The sequence below is a fragment of the Rattus rattus genome, chromosome 16, assembly GCF_011064425.1.
Source record: "Rattus rattus isolate New Zealand chromosome 16, Rrattus_CSIRO_v1, whole genome shotgun sequence".
NCBI lineage: Eukaryota > Metazoa > Chordata > Mammalia > Rodentia > Muridae > Rattus > Rattus rattus.
This window is the reverse complement of record NC_046169.1, coordinates 1,376,401-1,394,187: the sequence shown is the minus strand read 5'-3', so window position 1 is coordinate 1,394,187 and position 17,787 is coordinate 1,376,401. Positions and strand designations below refer to the sequence as shown.

At 49.0% G+C, this 17,787-nt stretch overlaps 1 protein-coding gene across 1 annotated transcript; it reads left to right on the top strand.

Moving 5' to 3' along the window:
• The first annotated feature begins 10,134 nt into the window (after nucleotides 1-10,134).
• On the top strand, nucleotides 10,135-17,400 carry Pex11g (peroxisomal biogenesis factor 11 gamma). Its single transcript, XM_032886449.1, is given in 6 exon segments — nucleotides 10,135-10,570; nucleotides 12,382-12,570; nucleotides 14,308-14,486; nucleotides 15,993-16,030; nucleotides 16,033-16,054; nucleotides 16,785-17,400. Coding segments are annotated over 6 exon segments (723 nt in total). The 5' UTR covers nucleotides 10,135-10,510; the 3' UTR covers nucleotides 17,020-17,400.
• The last annotated feature ends 387 nt before the right edge of the window (nucleotides 17,401-17,787 follow it).

Sequence of the window (17,787 nt, the reverse complement as noted above, 5' to 3'; positions counted from 1 at the left end):
ATCTTTCCTTCTCGTTCAATGACAGGCCTTGTTCTATCCTGTACCTGCCAACATCAGACTACAGAGAATGACATCTGAGATTGTTTTCTAGCACACACACACACACACACACACACACACACACACACACACACACACACAGAGGCTGGCTTTGTGTTGGCGATCCCTGAATTTAGAAAGTAGAGGCACGAGAATGAGAGTGTGGTTTGAGATCAGCCTCTCCAATGAATGAATGAGTAAATGAAATAAGGGACCTTGCACTGCGGTCAGCTGGTAGAGCACGAGCCTGGAATGCATGGAAACCTGGGCTCCATCCTCTGTGAGGCACAAGCGATCACGGTGACACACCTATAGTCCCACGGTTAGAAGAGGAAGGGAGGAGAACATAAATTCAAGGCCTCCTTAACTGCTTATCAAGTCAGAGTCCAGCCTAGTGTTGGCCTTCCTGCTTGTGGGAAGGTGACTCAGAAACCCAGGAACCATGCAGCTCTGAGAAGAATCCTCCTCAGCAGAGGTGTATCTTCTAGGAGAGGCTGTCCCCAGCTGAGGTGCTCAGGAGCCACCAGGAGTGGCTGCCTCTGCTCCCAGGAGGGGGCAGACAGCAAGCAGTTGGACAGAGTGCAGGGCTCACAAAGGGGTTCTTGCCCGGTTTGGACTTTCTAGGGCAGAGCTTTTCCAGAGTGAGGATTGGTGGGATTTCAAGTCCTGAGCTTGGGCGAGCTCAGGGATTGGTAGGTTTTTCTGTTCAGGGATTGATGGATTTTTAACCTCAGGAATTGGTGTTTCTGTGGGAAGTTCAGAGGTTGGTGGCTTTTGTTCAGACTTTTCAACTAAACTTAGTACAACCGGAGGAGGGTCCTGTTGAGGGGCTGGAGATGACCCTTGTAACTATTACAGATGCTGGAAACACCTTTATGACAGTAACAGAGTTCTGGCTGAGGGGCCTGGCTACTCTCTTGTCGTGAGGGTTTACAAAGTTCACAAAGTACACAAAGTTTGGGAAGTATACGAAGTTTACAGGGGGAGTCCCATGTGAATATCCAACAGCTACACTACATCTAACCTGTATCTTAGCTTAAAGCTGTGTGTGTGTCTAGTATATGTGAGATCCTAGGTTCAGGTCCTAGTACTACAGGATACAGGGACAAGGACACAGACCTACCCTACTGGGTTAATGAATCTTGAACTTGGCTCCCTGCAGGTCCTTCTGGTTGCCGTCTGGCCCTAGTCATCCCAGGGGATGGTCTTCTGGTCCTTTCTAGAGATTAACCCAAAATGGTCTGGTCCAGCTCATTGTGACCTAAGAGTTCTCCCAGATAATGCTGTCACATAGGTGTCCTACAACCCCTGGGCGGCCTTGAGGACCTGGATTGAATTCTATCCGAGACTCAAGCATGGAATTTGAGTTTTCAGAGCCTCAGTTTTGTGATCTTGGAAATGGTATGGAGAATAGTGATGAATTTAGAAGAAAATATGTATGTGGGGGTGGGTCAGGTGAGGATAATATTTTCAATGTTTTTCTGTTTATCTGTATCTTGACATGCACACAGGGACTGATATCCTTAAGTCACTGGCCTCTTCTTGTCATGGTAGGGGTCACAGAACCTTTTAAAACTTTAATTCCTTTAAAAAAATACTTTTTTTTTTTTAAAAAAAAAGAGTTTTCTTTTCTTCCTTTTCTTTCTTTTCTTTCTTTTTTTTTTTTTCCGGAGCTGGGGACTGAACTCAGGGCCTTGCGTTTGCTAGGCAAGCGCTCTACCACTGAGCTAAATCCCCAACCCCTTATTTTATTTATATGAGTGCACTGTAGCTGTCTTCAGACACACCAGCAGAGGGCATCAGATTACAGATGGTTGTGAGCCACCATGTGGTTGCTGGGAATTGAACTCAGGACCTCTGGAAGAGCAAGAAGTCAATGCTCTTAAACCACTGAGCCATCTCTCCAGCCCCCTAAACAGAACTTTTAAAACTACATTTTGTGAGAATTAATGTAAACTGTTAATGGACACAACCTAGAATCACGTGAGAAGAGTCTCCATGAGGGCTTGCTTACATAAACAGTTGGCCTGTGGATCTGTCTGTACATGGTTGTCTTGAGTTAATTGATGTGGACACAGTTTACTGTGGGCGGCAACATTCCCTAGGCAGGGGGTCCTAGATACAGTGTGAAGAAATCAGTGAGCACATTGAGCAAGAATTGAGTGCCTATAGGTTAATGTCATTATGCAGGTGAAGGCAGGTACAGGATAGAACAAGGCCTGCCATTGGACAAGAAGGAAGGATGGGTGGGAGAAAGTTTTAGAAAGAGGCAGAGGAGACCAGAGCAAAGAGAGGAAGCAGCTGAGAGAACATGGCGGCCTCTCTCTGCACACTTACAGGTTGTTGTGACTATTCTTAAGGGATGGATGTGTGCAGGATTTTGTATGTCTAGATGAGCAAAAATATCTTATCTAGGTGGGCAGTTTATATCCTTATCAATTGGATGTAAGTTTATTGTGTGGATGTATTGTACATTGAATATTTTGTTTGTTTGTTTGTTTGTTTGTTTTTTTTTTTTTTTTTTTTTTGGTTCTTTTTTTTTTTCGAGCTGGGGATTTATAGGGCCTTATCTTTGGATGCAAGTTTACCACTGAGTGGAATCCCCAACACATTGAATATTTAACATGTAAATCTGGTTGTTGGGTTACAGTTTGTTGAGTTTCACTGGGTTGTTGGGAGTGTGAACAGAGTCCATAACAGGAAACTGTGCTAGGCTATAGAATGCTTGGGGCTAGCATGGTGTGGGGCCATGCTAGCATGTTCCTCGGAATGAGATGTGTGTGTCAGGCGTGGTAACAACCTGCCAAGGGGACAGCGTGTGAAAGCGGCTGACAGGGAAACAGCTAGAGTGCATGGATATGCGCGGAGTGGGAACTCTCGGGAACCATTTTTGCCACTTTTTAAATTATACGGCCACACTCCCCTAAGTTGCTTCTTCTTTTTTTAAAAGAGTATTTAAACCACAGCAACATAAATTGAACTAAAACACACTTATTTGTATTTATGTGGGTGTGTCTGTGTGTTCCATGGTGGTCTGTGGATGTCAGGAAAATATATTTGGGAGTCAACTTTCTCCTTCTACCATGGGGGGTGGTAAATTGTTGGGAAGGGGGGTGTTTTTGTGCACTGCGTATTCAAATGCTGATTTCTGTACCCACAGATCTGGTTGCAGTCAGTATTGTCACTAATATGAAGCACTTCCTGATTTTGTATCAAAATTCCTCAGTATTTTGTAAACCATTGTTCTCCCCCATCTTCTGATTGGTTAAGGTAAAGGGCTGAAAAGCCTATGGCTGGGCAGGAGAGGAAAAGGCAGAACTTCTGAGTCCAGAGAGAGGGAGAGAGGATTTGCTGACACCCTGTCTGAAAAAGTAAAAGTTGAAGTTATAACGAACACCAAAGCAATTCGGATGGGTTCCTTCTCCCAAAAGCAGTTCTGGCCAATTGTGGCTTTTGTTCTCTGGGTTGAGGCTGGCTCTTCTCTCAGTCTCCAACTACCCCAGGGCTTTGTTCTAGCCAGCTGGGCACAACCAAACATTTCATCCCCATTCTCTCCTTTGCTGGGAATTCAGGCTTTGGAGGGCAGATCCCAGAGCAGAGGGTAGAACAGATCGTCAGTAGGCTGTCTGCCTAGCATGCATGAGGCTCTGTGTTTCTTGAGTATCTGAACCACTTAGAGGAAGAAAGAACTACAGTGCCTGGAAGCCGTGATGTGTAGGGGATGTCATTTACTCTCATAAGCTAGGAACAGAGGTGTGGTGAGACGGCTCGGGTGGTAGAGGTGCTTACCACCAAGGAGGACTGAGCTCAATCCCTGGGGTGGAAGGAGAGACCCAACTCCTGAACTTGTGAGACAGCCATCTGCACACCGAAGCACCTGCAGCTCACCCACCATAAATAAACACAAAACAAACAGAGGTCTGTCCCCTCTCATTTGTGTTCAGCTGTGCGCGCTGCCTGTGTTTACAGACGTGATAACAGAGCGGCCTTGTTTTGTCTTCCTCCTCCAAGGTCACAGAGAGGCCTTGTCTCCTGAGCATGCTCTCTGTTGGGGAGGAGGACATTGGCTAGGGAACAGCGGTGACTGCCAGACCAGTGCCTGGCAACTCCAAGGACAGCTAGGAAGGGCAGGGCTTCAGTATTTCTCAACCAATCAGTCAAATCAAGCTCGGTCCTTCACCAGCTGGTAGGAGCATGGCCTGCAGATTTCAAAGCTGTGTCTCGTGTTTCCTGGAGAATGGCGACAGGAGCGCTGAGGAGAGCCTGGTAGCATGCAGGGGATCCACAGAGACAAGCATCGTGCAAACACAGGCCATTGGGAAGAGCATATTCAGGGGATCTTGCTGGGTATGGCTGTGCTCATCTGGAATTTCAGCCCTTGTGAAATAGAGGCAGAAGGATTGCTGCAGGCTTGAGGCCAGCCTGGGCTACAGAGTGAGTTTCAGGCCACCCAGAGCTACAGAGTAAGACCCTGTCTCAAATAAGCAACCACCCCCCCACACACACACAAAAGAAAGAAAAAGAAAGTAAGCCCCAGAGTCACTCGTCGTTGTACACGTGTCACCCCTGCACTTGGGAAGCAGAGAAGAAATTATGTCTCAAGGATGGTTCAAGGCCATCCTATGCTACATAACACGTTCCAGAATAGCTTGACTCGGTGACTGGGGAGATGGCTAAGTTGATAAAGGGTTGGCTATGCAAGTATAAGGACCCAAGATCAGTCCCCTGAACTTGTATTTAAAAGCAGGGTAAGGTGGCAGGATTCTAATTCCAGGGAGACAGAGACAGATGGATCGCTGGGACTTGATGACAAGCCAGCCTATCCTAATCGGTGAGTTCCAGGCCAGTGAGAGACACTATCTCAAAAATGAAGAGGAAGACATTGCCATCTGGGCTCTACATGCAGGTGCGCGCGTGCATTCCCACTCACAGGAGCTCGATGTATACAACAGTGACGGAGGGGAAGAGAGGAGTAAGGAATGCTCAGAAGGTGTGATTGGGAAGGGCCCTTAAGATGAAAACATTTAGGCAGGGTCCTGAGAATCATGTTTGCAAGATGAGCGCAGGCTACAGGGCAGCACCCTGTTTCAAACATGAAAGTGGAAAGAAAGAAAAGAAACTATGAACAGGGGGTGAGGTTGGGAGCCATCTAGGTATCTAGAAGGAAAGCGTTCCAGGCAGAGGGAACAACTGTGCAAAGGCCCTGAGGCAGAAAGATGTTTCCTTTGAAGAAACAGGAGGACAGGTATATGGTTAGAAGCAGGGAGGTGAGGAGTGAAGTAATAGAGGTTGAAATGAACAGGGAACGTCTTTCAAAACTGAATCAATTATTCAGGAGGAAAAATGCAACACAGGGACCACTTTGAATCTACCAGGTTAGCTATCGAAAATGGGGGTGGGATGGGCGTGACTAATGAGGCTTCAGTCCTAGTGCCTTGTGGATGAAGATGAAACACTGCACGGCTGGTATAGTAAACGGGCAGTTCCTCAGAAAGTTTGGAGTGAATTGCTTATGTACTGGATGGAGGCATCACCTGTCAATAAAAAGCTGATTGGCCAATGAGCTGAGGCAGGAAGTAGGAGGTGGGAGTTCCTGGCAGAAAGAGAGGGATTCTGGGATACGGTGAGGTGCAGGAGAGGATTTCTCCCTGAACTCAGTCTCATGAGAAGTCAGTCTCATGAACCTGAGGAGAGGTAACAGGCCATGTGGCAGGACTTAGAATATAGAATAAAGGAGACAACTGAGTTAGAAGCTGTCGGAAATGAGCCAATGCTATCAGCCTAGGTATTTATTCATGTACAAGAAGTCTCAGAGTCGTTGCTTCAGGGAATTTGGGCATGGGTGGAAAAGCTCAAGATTACAGTCAAACGTGGAGTGAGGAGGCTCAGCAAGGCAAGGTGTCTGCTGAAGACCCAAGCTTGGACCCAACTGACTCCTCAAAGTTGTCCTCTGATTTGCACACATGTTCAGTGGCACATTTACATGTGTTCATATGTGCATGACACCCATACATACATTAAATAAATAAAATGTAAAAATTGGTTTTTGAAAGTTAAACAGAGTTTGGGGTGTAACTCAATGATAGAGTGTTTGCCTACCAAGTGCAAGGCCCTCAGTTCTATGCCCAGTAAACACACACACACACATACACACACGCACACACACACACACTCTCACACACACACACACACACACTCACACACACACACACACACTCACACACACACACATACACACACACACACACACACACACACACACACACACACACACACACACACACACACACACACACACACACACACACACACATACACACACACACACACACACACACACACACACACACTCACACACACACACACACACACACACACACACACTACACACACACACACTCATACACACACACACACACACACTCATATACACAGACACATACACACATACACACTCACACACACACACACACACACTCATACACAAACTGCTGCCTCTGGCGATGTATGTTTGTAATCTCAGTGCTAGGGAAGTAGAGACAGGAAGATCTCTGGGGCTGGTCACCATACTGAATTAGTGTTCTGGGTAACGTGAGAAACTTGTCTCAAAATTAAGTGCAGATCAATTGAGGGAGACACCTGAGGTTTACCTCTGGCCTCCATATGCTTGTTTCTAGATACATACACTACCGCCAGCACCACCACCTCCACCAATCACCACCCCCTCAAAAAAAAAAAATACTGAAGAGAAAAGAAATAACCACCACATGAGTCAGTCACTCCACGCGTGAGACTGTGTGGTGGTTTGCATGTGCGTGGCCCACAGGAAGTGGTCTTATTGGAAGGTGTGGCCCTATTGGAGGAGGTGTAGCCTTGTTAGAGGAAATGTGTCACTGTGGAGGCAGGGCTGTGAGGTCTCGTAAATATGTTCAAGTCTGGCCACTGTGATCCAGACCCTTCTCCTCCTGGCTGCCTTCAGATCAAGATGTAGAGCTCTCAGCTCCTCCAGCACCATGTCTGCCTGCAGGCTGCCATGCTCCCACCATGATGATAATGGACTGAACCTCTGAAACTGTAAGCCAGCCCCAATGAAATGGTTTTTCTTTTTTCTTTTTTTTTTTTTCCGGAGCTGGGGACCGAACCCAGGGCCTTGTGCTTCCTAGGCAAGCGCTCTACCACTGAGCTAAATCCCCAACCCCTGAAATGGTTTTTCTTATAAGAGTTGCCTTGGTCATGTCCTTTCACAGCAATGAAACCCTAGCTAAGACAGATTGAAACCATGGATTTGAATACGTGCATACTCCTGAATGATCATAACATCTGTATTCCTAAGAGTCAAAAGATGGTCAGAGCCTAGATTCCAGCAATAGGTTACTGGATAAACGCATTGTGGTCTATCAAGTGTGTGTGTGTATGTGAGTGTGTGGTGTGTGTGAGTATGAGTGTGTGTGGTGTGTGCGAGTATGAGTGTGTGTGTAAGCGTGTGTGTGAGTGTGTGTGTATGTGAGTGTGAGTGTGTGTGGTGTGAGTGTGAGCGTGTGTGTGTGAGTGTGTGTGTGTGAGTGTGTGTATGTGAATGTGTATGTGTGATACACATACACATTGTATTAGCTTTCCATTATTGTAACAATAATACAATTAAATTATCAGAGGGAAAGAATTAGTTTGGTCTTGGGAGGCTTCAGTCTATAATCTCTTAGCTTTATAGCTTGGGTTTGTGGGATTCAGTGCATCATGGCCAGAGTTTCCATGTTTTCCAGGAAGCAAAGGGAGGCAGAAACATTGGATACCAATATTTCTCTCCAGGGCACATTCCCAATGATCTAATCTTCTTTCACTTCCTTCACCTTATTTTAAAAAATTATTTATTTGTTACATATAAGTACACTGTAGCTGTCTTCAGACACACCAGAAGAGAGCATCAGGTCGAATTACAGATGGTTGTGAGCCACCATGTGGTTGCTGGGAATTGAACTCAGGACCTCTGGAAGAGCAGTCAGTGTTCTTAACCACTGAACCACCTCTCTAGCCCTCTTTTTTTTTTTTTTTTTTTTTAAATGGGAGAGGTAGACACTTTTTTTAAAAAAAGATTTATTTATTTTATGTATATGAGTGCACTGTAGCTGTCTTCAGACACACCAGAAGAGGCATTGGATCCCATTACAGATGGTTGTGAGCCTGTGAAGATGTGGTTCTTGGGAATTGAACTCAGGACCTCTGGAAGAGCAGTCAGTGCTCTTAACCACTGAACCACCTCTCCAGCCTGCTTCCTTCACCTTTTAAAGCAGCAGTTCTCAGCCTGTAGGCAGCGACTCCCACAGGGATCGCATATCAGATATCCTGCATATCAGATATTTACATTATAATTTATAACAGTAGCAAAATGACACTTATGAAGTAGCAAAGAAATAATGTTATGGTTGGGGTTACCACAACACGAGGAACTGTATAAAGGGTTGCAGTATCAGAAGGGCTGAGAAACCACAGAAACAAACAAGGGCTGAAGAGATGGCCAAGGAGTTAATTAAGCTCATATGTCTCCTCCAGAGGACCAAATTCGTTTTCAGTCCCACGTCCTCAGGCAGCTCATAGCTAGCTCCAGGGCGTTCAATGCTTCTGCCTCTGAGGCCCCCATACACATGGTCTTGAGAGCCTATGCTCACAGGAGCACACCTCACGTGCACACGTATACACACACTCACACACACGCACACACAGAGCTGATGGTGAGAGGACACTGTCCGAATAGGTAGGCTGCGTACCAGTCGAACAGGAAGCTCTAGGCTTTCACAGTCGTCCTCCAGCCTGGGGCAGCTTTTCAGAGCTTTTTGCATCACCCCTGCTCCTGGTTAGAAACCTCAATAAACTCACTGCTTCACCATGTTAGATCAGAGTGAAATCATTCCTTTGCTGGAGTCTCCGTCTTTCCTTTTCTAACTGAGCTAGATCCCCGACCTCCTACCCAGTAAGCTTTACTCCCTGACCTTTATCTAGGCTTTAACCGCCTACGCATAACTCACCACCCTGAGAGACTTTTCTTTGTCACTTCAAGAATGCTCCTGTGTGTGTGGTGGGGGCGGGGCTGTGACTGCTGTTCAGTAGGTAGGACATTAGCCTAGCACGCAGAAAGCTTCGGGTTCCATCCCAGCACGGCACAAACAGGACTTGGTGACACACATCTGTCACGCCAGCACTTTTGAGGTGGAGGCAGGAGGATAAGGCGTCCAAGGCCAGTCTTGGCTACAAATTAATTCAGTTGGGGTCCAGCTTGGACTACATAAAATCCTGTTTCAAAACAAATACTCGAAATACTTGTGTTTTTCCCCCTCCAAACAAAACGAAACAAAACACGGCTGGTTAAAGTGAATCCTCTGGTGCGGTGTCCTGATAGATGTGGATCGAGCACCTTTTTTTTTTTTTTTCTTTTTTCTATTTTTCGGAGCTGGGGAGCTAGCGTTTGCTAGGCAAGCGCTCTACCACTGAGCTAAATCGCCAACCTGGATCGAGCACCTTTAAGTGATTGACTTTTGTCCTTCCTGGAAGGAAGAGTGGAAGAGAACTTTGGATATTTTGTATTTGCTTTTACACACACGCACACGCGCACGCGTGCAAGCGCGGGCTGTAACCATGGTCACAGGACAGCTTGCCCACAGTCAGTTCTTACCTTCGACCATGCCAGTCCCAAGGATGGAACTGGTGTCCCCAGGCTTGACCTACATGTGCCTCTACCCATTGTGCCATCCTGCTGGCCCCGTGCTCCCTATGGAGATCTGGCTGGCCTCGAACTCACTGAGAACCTCTGCCCCCTGTCCCCTGAATGCTTGAATTAAAGGTACTCGTCCGGTTCAATTTTTCTCTAAAGTGCCAGTAGCCTGGTGACATCTATGATGTCTTGGGGCCTTGTGCCACATGCCTGTCATCCAACACTTGGGAGACTGAATAAGGAGTGTAAGGCCAGTTTGAGTACTTGGTGAGCTCAAGGACAGCTTGAGTTAAAAAAAAAAAAAAAAAGACAAAAACAACAAAAAAACTAATCACTCCTCAAAGAAAATGAAAATCAAGATGCCTTATGAGAGTACACCAGTCGCAGAGGCTCAGACCGACAAGCTGATACAGCAGGCACTTGAAGCCTACAAGTGAAGGAGAAATCCCTTTTTGTGGGTCTGACAAGAGCTTTGGCTTGTATTTTTTTCCCCCTGTGGACAATGAATTAATTTTTGAAACATTTTGCTTGTGGAATTGCCTAAGCAGCCGTGGAGCGAATTGTAACGGGCTTTAAAGGTCATTCTGGGTGCCCGTGGGCAGGGAGTACATACGTGGCAGCAATACATTTTGCAAACTGGGTTCGGGTTAGCTCGCCTACAAGGTACCAGGACTGGGACAAAGGGCGGGCAGTTGCGCCTGCGCCGACCTTCGGACCTTTAGGAAAGGAGTTTGGCCCCGCCCCGGATGACGTCACGATCGAGTTGCCATGGCTCTGCTGAACGGTCTGGCTTCCGCGCTGGAGTCCTACAGGGGCCGGGACCGCCTGGTGAGAGGAAGCGTGGGGCCGTGGCGGGACCGGAGTGACCTGGAGTTTGGTCAGGACTCAGAGATGAGGAAAACAGGCCAGAGAGGGGGTCCTAAAGGGACCGATATCGGCAGGCTGGTGTCTTACATGAGAACCTCCTACCTCAGCCTCCCGAATTGCTGGCCTTACAAGTGTGTGCTGGCCTTACAGGTGTGTGCCATCGTCACACACAGCTTGCGACTAGTAATTTCTGACCAGCAAATGAAATAGTGAAAGATCTGGGATTGTAGCCCACTGCTTTCCTAGCATAGACGAAACCTTAAGGTTCGTCCTCAGCACCGCATAAACCAGGTATGTTGGCACAGGCCTGTGATCTCGGCACTCATAATGGAAAGAACAGTAGTTCAAGGCCAGCCTGGGCTACGTGATACCTTGTCTAAAAAAAAAAAAAAAAAAAAAAAAAAAAGAAAAAAAAAGAAACAAAGGGGTAGTGAGCCTGCTGAATTTCCCCATTGTAAGTCTGTTGTAAGTCTCTTATTGAATGACCTCCTCTCTAAAGCCTTTCAGGCAAATTGCTATTTCAGTCCTGCTGAAGGCATGGCTAGGGCGGGGAGCCTTGTGCCCCTGCCTATGGGCAAGGGAGTGCCCAGGAGGCGGTAGTTTTGTTTCCTTTGAACCTGTCATCTCAACCACTGGTGACTGAGCTGACACTCCAATGGGACTCTCCATGACAACTCTTCTCCCCCCTTCCCCTTCCCCCTCCGTCTTCCGTCTTTGTTGAAACAGGGCCTTGTTATGTAGTCCAGTTCTATAGTTCAGGCTACCTATACCTTACCTTGTCGCTCCGGCTGACCTTGAACTTTCTTGTCCTTCTGCCTCAGCTCCTCGAGTACTGGCTATGATGACAGGTGTGCCTCACCACACCTGGCTATGTGGTCCCTTTTGAATTCTGATGAATTAAGCTCTCATCTTAACCTCTGAGCCTGGGATGTTGGCTCAGTTGGTAGAGTGCTTATGTAGCATGCAGGAGGACTTGGTCTCACTCCCCCGCACACCGGATGTGTTGCTGTACACCTCTCATTCCAGAGCTTGGGAGGTGGAAGCAGGAGGATTAGGAATTCTAATCATGACCAATGTCTGGCTAGCCTGGGCTATGTGAGACCTCATCTCAAATTAACAACCACAATAAAGTTACATCTTTAAAAAAAAGGAAGGGGGGGGGGGCTGGAGAGATGGCTCAGTGGTTAGAGCACTGATTGCTCTTCTAGAGGTCCTGAGTTCAAATCCCAGCAACCACATGGTGGCTCGCAACCATCTGTAATGGGATCCGATGCCGATGCCCTCTTCTGGTGTGTCTGAAGACAGCTACAGTGTACATATAATAAATAAATTGAGACAGAGAGAGAGAGAGAGAGAGAGAGAAAGAGAGAGAGGGTTTCTGTTTTAGCCAGGTTTAGTGCCTCATGCTTGTTATTACAGCCCGTGGATGCTGAGGCAGGGGAATGATGGTGACTTGCTGGCTATGTGGTGAGTGAGGTGAAACTGGCGGCCAGCCTCAGCAAGCAAAAGAAAAGATAAAAACCTTTCAGATTGGATTGCAAGTTTAACTCTTACAACTTCCTGGTTTTTTGAGACCGGGTAGCCCAGGCTGGCTTTGAACTTGGGGGTGATCCTCCTGCCTCAGTCTCAAGTACTGGGAAATATAGACTTGAGCCACCATGGCCAGCAACTCTTCCAACTTTCCAGGTTCCATCCTGAAGGGCTGCGTGTGTGGTGGGGATTGCAGCTCAGCCATGACTGGGACCGTGGTAACTGCTTCTGGTCTCCCACAGATCCGGACACTGGGGTATGGCTGCCAGCTCATCGGTGGGGTCCTAGTGGAACAGTGTCCCAGCAGGTCCGAAGTGGGACGGCGCTTGCTGGTGGTGTCAGCCCAGCTCAGTCACTGCAGGACTGTCTTGCGACTCTTCGATGACCTGGCCATGTTTGTCTACACTAAACAGTATGGTCTGGGGGCAGAGGTAACAGGGTCAGTGGGGGCTGTATGTAGGGAGAGGGGACTAGAACTTCCCAAGGAACAGGAGCAATGGCTTCCGTGGCTGCTTCCTACCGTGTGACCTTATTATGTATGGCAGCATTGGCCGCAGAACTGGAGCCTTGTACGTGATGCCTAAGTGCTTTACTGTTAAGCCACACACACTGCCCCTCAGTGGAGGGTTCTAGGCAGGGGCTCTGCTGCTGAGCCACACTCCCAACCTCAGTAGGTGAGCAGACTTACTGTACAAAATTCATCACCCGAGTTTAGGTGGACAGAGACAGCACTCCTGAAAGGTGTCTTTTGAACACTCCCATATGTGCGCGTGCACACACACACACACTCACACACTGAAAGTCCCCAGGGGTGGGGGGGGACTATGCTTGTCATCCTAGCACATGAGAAATAGAGGTAAGTGGATCTGGGGTTTGACACACATAGCTCAGTCGGTGAAATGCTTGTGTCATCTTGAGAACCTGAGTGCGATTCCCAAAGCCCATGTAGAATAAACTGTGCGGAGGCTTGTCCTTGCAGTCCCCTTCTGGAGAGGCATGGGGGAGGATCCTTGGGGACACCACTGCCCAAGCAGCCTAGCTTCAGGACTGTGAGAGAGAACGTCTCAAAAAACAAACAAACAAACAACAACAACAAACCAGTGCAGGCTGTGCGGATGGCTCAGTGGAGAAAGTGCTTGCTGCACAAGTATGAGGACCCGGGTTCAAATCTCCAGGACCCACGTGAATCTCAATAAGGTAATGTCTCTGACTAGCATTTCTATAGGGAGCTGAGATGTGGAGACTAGAGAATCCCCAGAAGCATGAAGGACAGCTAGTTTGGTGAGAGGAGTGGGGAGAAAGACTCGGCTCCAATCAGAATAGAAGCCAAGGACTGAGGACACCAGGGTTGTCATCCAACTGTCACACGTGCTGTGGACACAGGCACCTATACAAGAATGCACACACACTCCCCATACTGACACCCACACCTTAGAGGACTCACAACTGTCTATAACTCCATCTCCAGAGAACCTCACACCCTTTCCTGGCCTCCAAAAGCACTTGCACTACTGTGCATGTAAATACACACACACACACACACACACACACACACACACACACCATAGAGTTCAAGAGCATCCTTACCTGTAGAGTGAGTTTGAGACCAGCCTCAGGTATATGAGAGCCTCTGTCTTTAAAACAAGATTCCTGGGGCCAGACAGATGGCTCAGTGGTTGAGAGGACTTGTTGCTTAATCATGAGGATCAGAATATGGTTCCCAGCACTCATTTACTGCTGCTCACAAATGCTTCTACCTCCAGCTTCAAGGGATCCCCCGCCCTCTTCTGGCCCTGGAGGGTACTGCATACTTACGGGTGTGTTTATGTGTGCACAGCAGGCACACGTAAGTCAATACAGATTAAGGAGCAGCAACAACAAACTCTGCTGTCTGTCCCTGGCCTTGCAATGTTTGTGGCTGGTATAAGGCTTGGGGTTTTGACAGCTCTCGAGGGGATTCCATTGCTTGAGTTAAGACCCCATGAGCTGTCCACTGAGCACGAGCCGAGGAAGCCAGGCCCAGCTCTTTTCTTGCCCAGCTGTTAGTAGTGGACTGTATTGCCCTGGCACCAGGGTACAGACTGTGGCCCTGGGGAAGTCTTGTGGTGCCAGAATGGGTGGTGGGGAGGTCTGACTTGCAGGCCCACCCCCACCTCTTGGTTTCATAGGAGGAGGACGTCTTCATCCGATGGTTGTCTGTCTTGAGTAACATGGCTGACCAACTCTACTATCCTTGTGAGCATGTCGCCTGGGCTGCCGATGCTAAGGTCCTCCAGGTGGACTCTGCTCGGTGGTGGACACTGAGCACAGCCTTCTGGAGTCTCTCTCTACTCCTTGGAGCTGTCAAGTAAGTGACATCTGCCAGAGGGGCCACCCGAGGTCCCCAGGTGGTGTTACCTCAGCAGAGGCCCAAAAGTTAGCAAGTCTTCACATACTGGAGTTTCCTTCCTTATATTTATTATTTTTAACTTTGTGTTTGAATGTTCTGCCTGTATGTATGTCTGTGCACCCTGTGTGTGCAGTGCCCACAAGAAGCCAGAAGAGGGCGTCAGATCCCTGGAACTGGAGTCACAGACAGTTAGGAGCTGCCTTGTGGGTGCTGGGAACCAAAACCAGGTCCTCTACAAGAGCAGCCAGTGCCCTCAGCTGCTGAGCCGCCCCTCCCCTGCTGTTTGACCCTCTGTTTGTTTCTGGTAAGGTAACTGCTATAAAAGTTGGATACAAATGGGGTTAAACAACACATCAGTTAGTTCACAGTAGTAGAGGTCAAAAGGGTGAAATTAGTTCCATAGGGTAAGCCCAGGTGGGGCAAGGCCAGGCCCTTCTGGAGCCTCCATAGTGTATCCACTTGTATCTTTGTCTAGCCAGCCCACATCCCTTTGCTTACGCCCCCTCCTCTAAAGAACTGGCACCTCAGAGTCTTATCTCTCCTCCTCTCTCTCCCCGTCTTCGGCACTCTCTCCTAACGGATGCATTTTCTTTTGAGAGCTTTTAGAGATTCCACTTCTCATTACGTTGATGGCGTAGTGCATGCCAGTGCATGTGCCCATGCTAGAAGAGGATGTTGGGAGTCTGTGAGGGGTTGGTTACCTCCAGTTGTGAGCTGCCCACCATGAATGCTGGGAACTGAATTCACCCTCTGCAAGAGCAGTACACTGGCTCCTAGCCCCCGAGTCCCTTCTCCAGTCCTATTAACTATAAACATGAGTGCATAGATTATTTGTGTTTGCGTGTGAATGTGGTGGTATGGGTGTGTGTGTGTGTGTGTGTGTGTGTGTGTGTGTGTGTGTGTGTGTGTGTGGTCACCTAGTCTTGGGAGGAAGTGTCTGTAGGCAGCAGCCTCAGACTAAGTATCTGGGAGGAGGAAGCTGCAGCAGTCAGGTTTTGTACTCAGACCCCCTAGGGAACCTTTGCAATGTCTCTTTTGGGAAGCTTTGCCACTCCCATGGGGCTGAGGCATGGGAGTCCTTGACACGGCCGTACCCCTGTCAATAATACATATTCACTCAGGAGTTCCTCACTCAGGGCTTCCTTTGCTCTCTAGTAAATAATATGACCTCCACCCTTAGCCCATTAGCTCACAGGCTAATCTGATCCTAAATCAAGGTCTTCCTCTCTAGGGTTCTAGGCCGAGTCAGTTTGACAATTAAAGCTCACTAGGCCAGAAGCCCAGGCTTTGCCCCACAAAGTGACAAGTCTCTCTTCCAGGGCTCAGCTAGTCCCTGTGCAGGAGGCCGCCTCAGAGATCCCTGGATTGAAGGCAGCAGAGGCCCTTGCTGCTGTAACTGCCGTGGGCAGCCGACCCTGCTGCTCCCGGCTCTGACAGAGCATCCCTGTGTCTCCTGTGTTGCAGGTCCCTGTGGACAATGTTGAAGCTAAGGCAGAAGCTGCGAGCCCCACAGGCCCCTTTGCAAGGTACCTTGTCCTAACCTTCCCTTCAGGGTGCAGAGTCCGCCTCTCTGATCCAGGCCCCTGCTGAGCCTTGCAGGGCTCATGTGGGAACATTTTCCCTGGAGAGTTGTAAAAAGATGTCCGCCGTGCCTCAAAGGGCACCAGTGACAAACTAAAGTACAGTTCAGTCAAGCTCCGTCTCGGGCAGCCCTACTAAGGGGACCTCTAAACACTGTTATCATTGGAAAGTCTCACTGCATGGGAGATAACTTCCTCCTAGCTTCCTAGCACCCCATGTAATCCGGGTAGAATTGCATACAGCAGGGCTGGGAGCTCTGAAGGAAGCAGCTAAAATGTCTGATGAGGGTCCAGTGACCCTCCTCACGTCTCCATAGATGAGGGAAAGCCGGCAGTCAGCAGCCCTGATGGCTGTTAGGTTCAGGGATGGATCGTGTGCTGGCTCAGAGTGATGCGTGTAATGTGTGTTCACAGAGCACTGCTTTAGCCTCCGGGTGGGAAGTCTGCTTTCCTCCCGGTAGTGAGACAAGTTTGTTAGAATGAGGACTGTAGGCTGAGCCTTCATGGCTGGGGTTGAGGCAACATGCGAAGTTGAGGCAACAGTCACACTTCCTGTCCTCCAAGCCTAAGGATTCTGAGAAGGTGTGGGAGGGAGGCTGCGGGCCATTCTGTGCTTGCTTTCTTCTGGGCAATAGGAAAGGGCAGGCACTGAGCGGCCCTTCCCCCTCTCCCACAGCCAGCTGCCCAGGAGCAAGTGGAGAGCCGTGGAAGCAAGGATCTGGTCAGAAGCTTTAACTCTGTTCAGCAACCTGGCTGACCTGGCAAATGCTGTGCACTGGCTGCCCCCGGGTGTCCTGTGGGCCGGCTGCTTCCCTCCTTGGCTGGTGGGCCTCATGGGTACCATCTCCTCCATCCTCAGCGTGTATCAAGCTGCCAGGGCCGGCAAACAGGCTGAGGCAGACAGCCCTTGATGAGGCCCTGGAGGCAGGCAGAGGACACTGTGGTGCTCAACGAGACTCAGAGTCCCAGAGCGGGAACCACTGGCTGGGGGCGCATCCATAATTGTGTCCTCCTCCTCCGGTGCTGGCCCCTGGGTGGGGTGGGAAAGGGGCTCAAACGAGATCTTTCCAGGCCCCAGCTAGGGTTTCAGGAGAAGCTGCTCCTCTGGGGGTGAGGGGACACACGAGAACCTCAGGGGCCCCGGAGCCAAGGCTTGCAGAGTCCCGGGAGGGCACTACTAGAGCCTCCCATGGGCTGGCTTGCCTAAAGGGAGACATGTTGTCCCTCAGGTTGGGCTTTGGCAAAGCTGGAATATAGGAATGTCTATTAAATTTCTTGGTTTGGTGCCAATTTGTATATGAGGCGATTAGAGCAGTCCCACTCTGACCTTCCCTCCTCTGGGCCTGGGTCACAAGGTTTGCTCTCACAGGTGCACTGAGCATGCGTGGGAAACCACTCACCTCTGTTCCACCCATCGGCCCACTGGCCTATCAGTGTCTGACTGACCTCTACCCACAGAGCCCAGGACCAGGAGCCGGTTCTACACTTCCTGCCATTCTCAGAGGAAAACTGTAGGTCGTTGCCCCCAGGAAGGCCACACCTAAACGAGGGACCAAGGGCCACAGAGTCCCCATTTAAGCTGGGGTCAGGCTATGGTTGTTGGCCTCTCTGAAGACGTGTAGATAGATTTGTGTCCTCTATCAAAGAGACCATGGTAGGGGTTGGGGATTTAGCTCAGT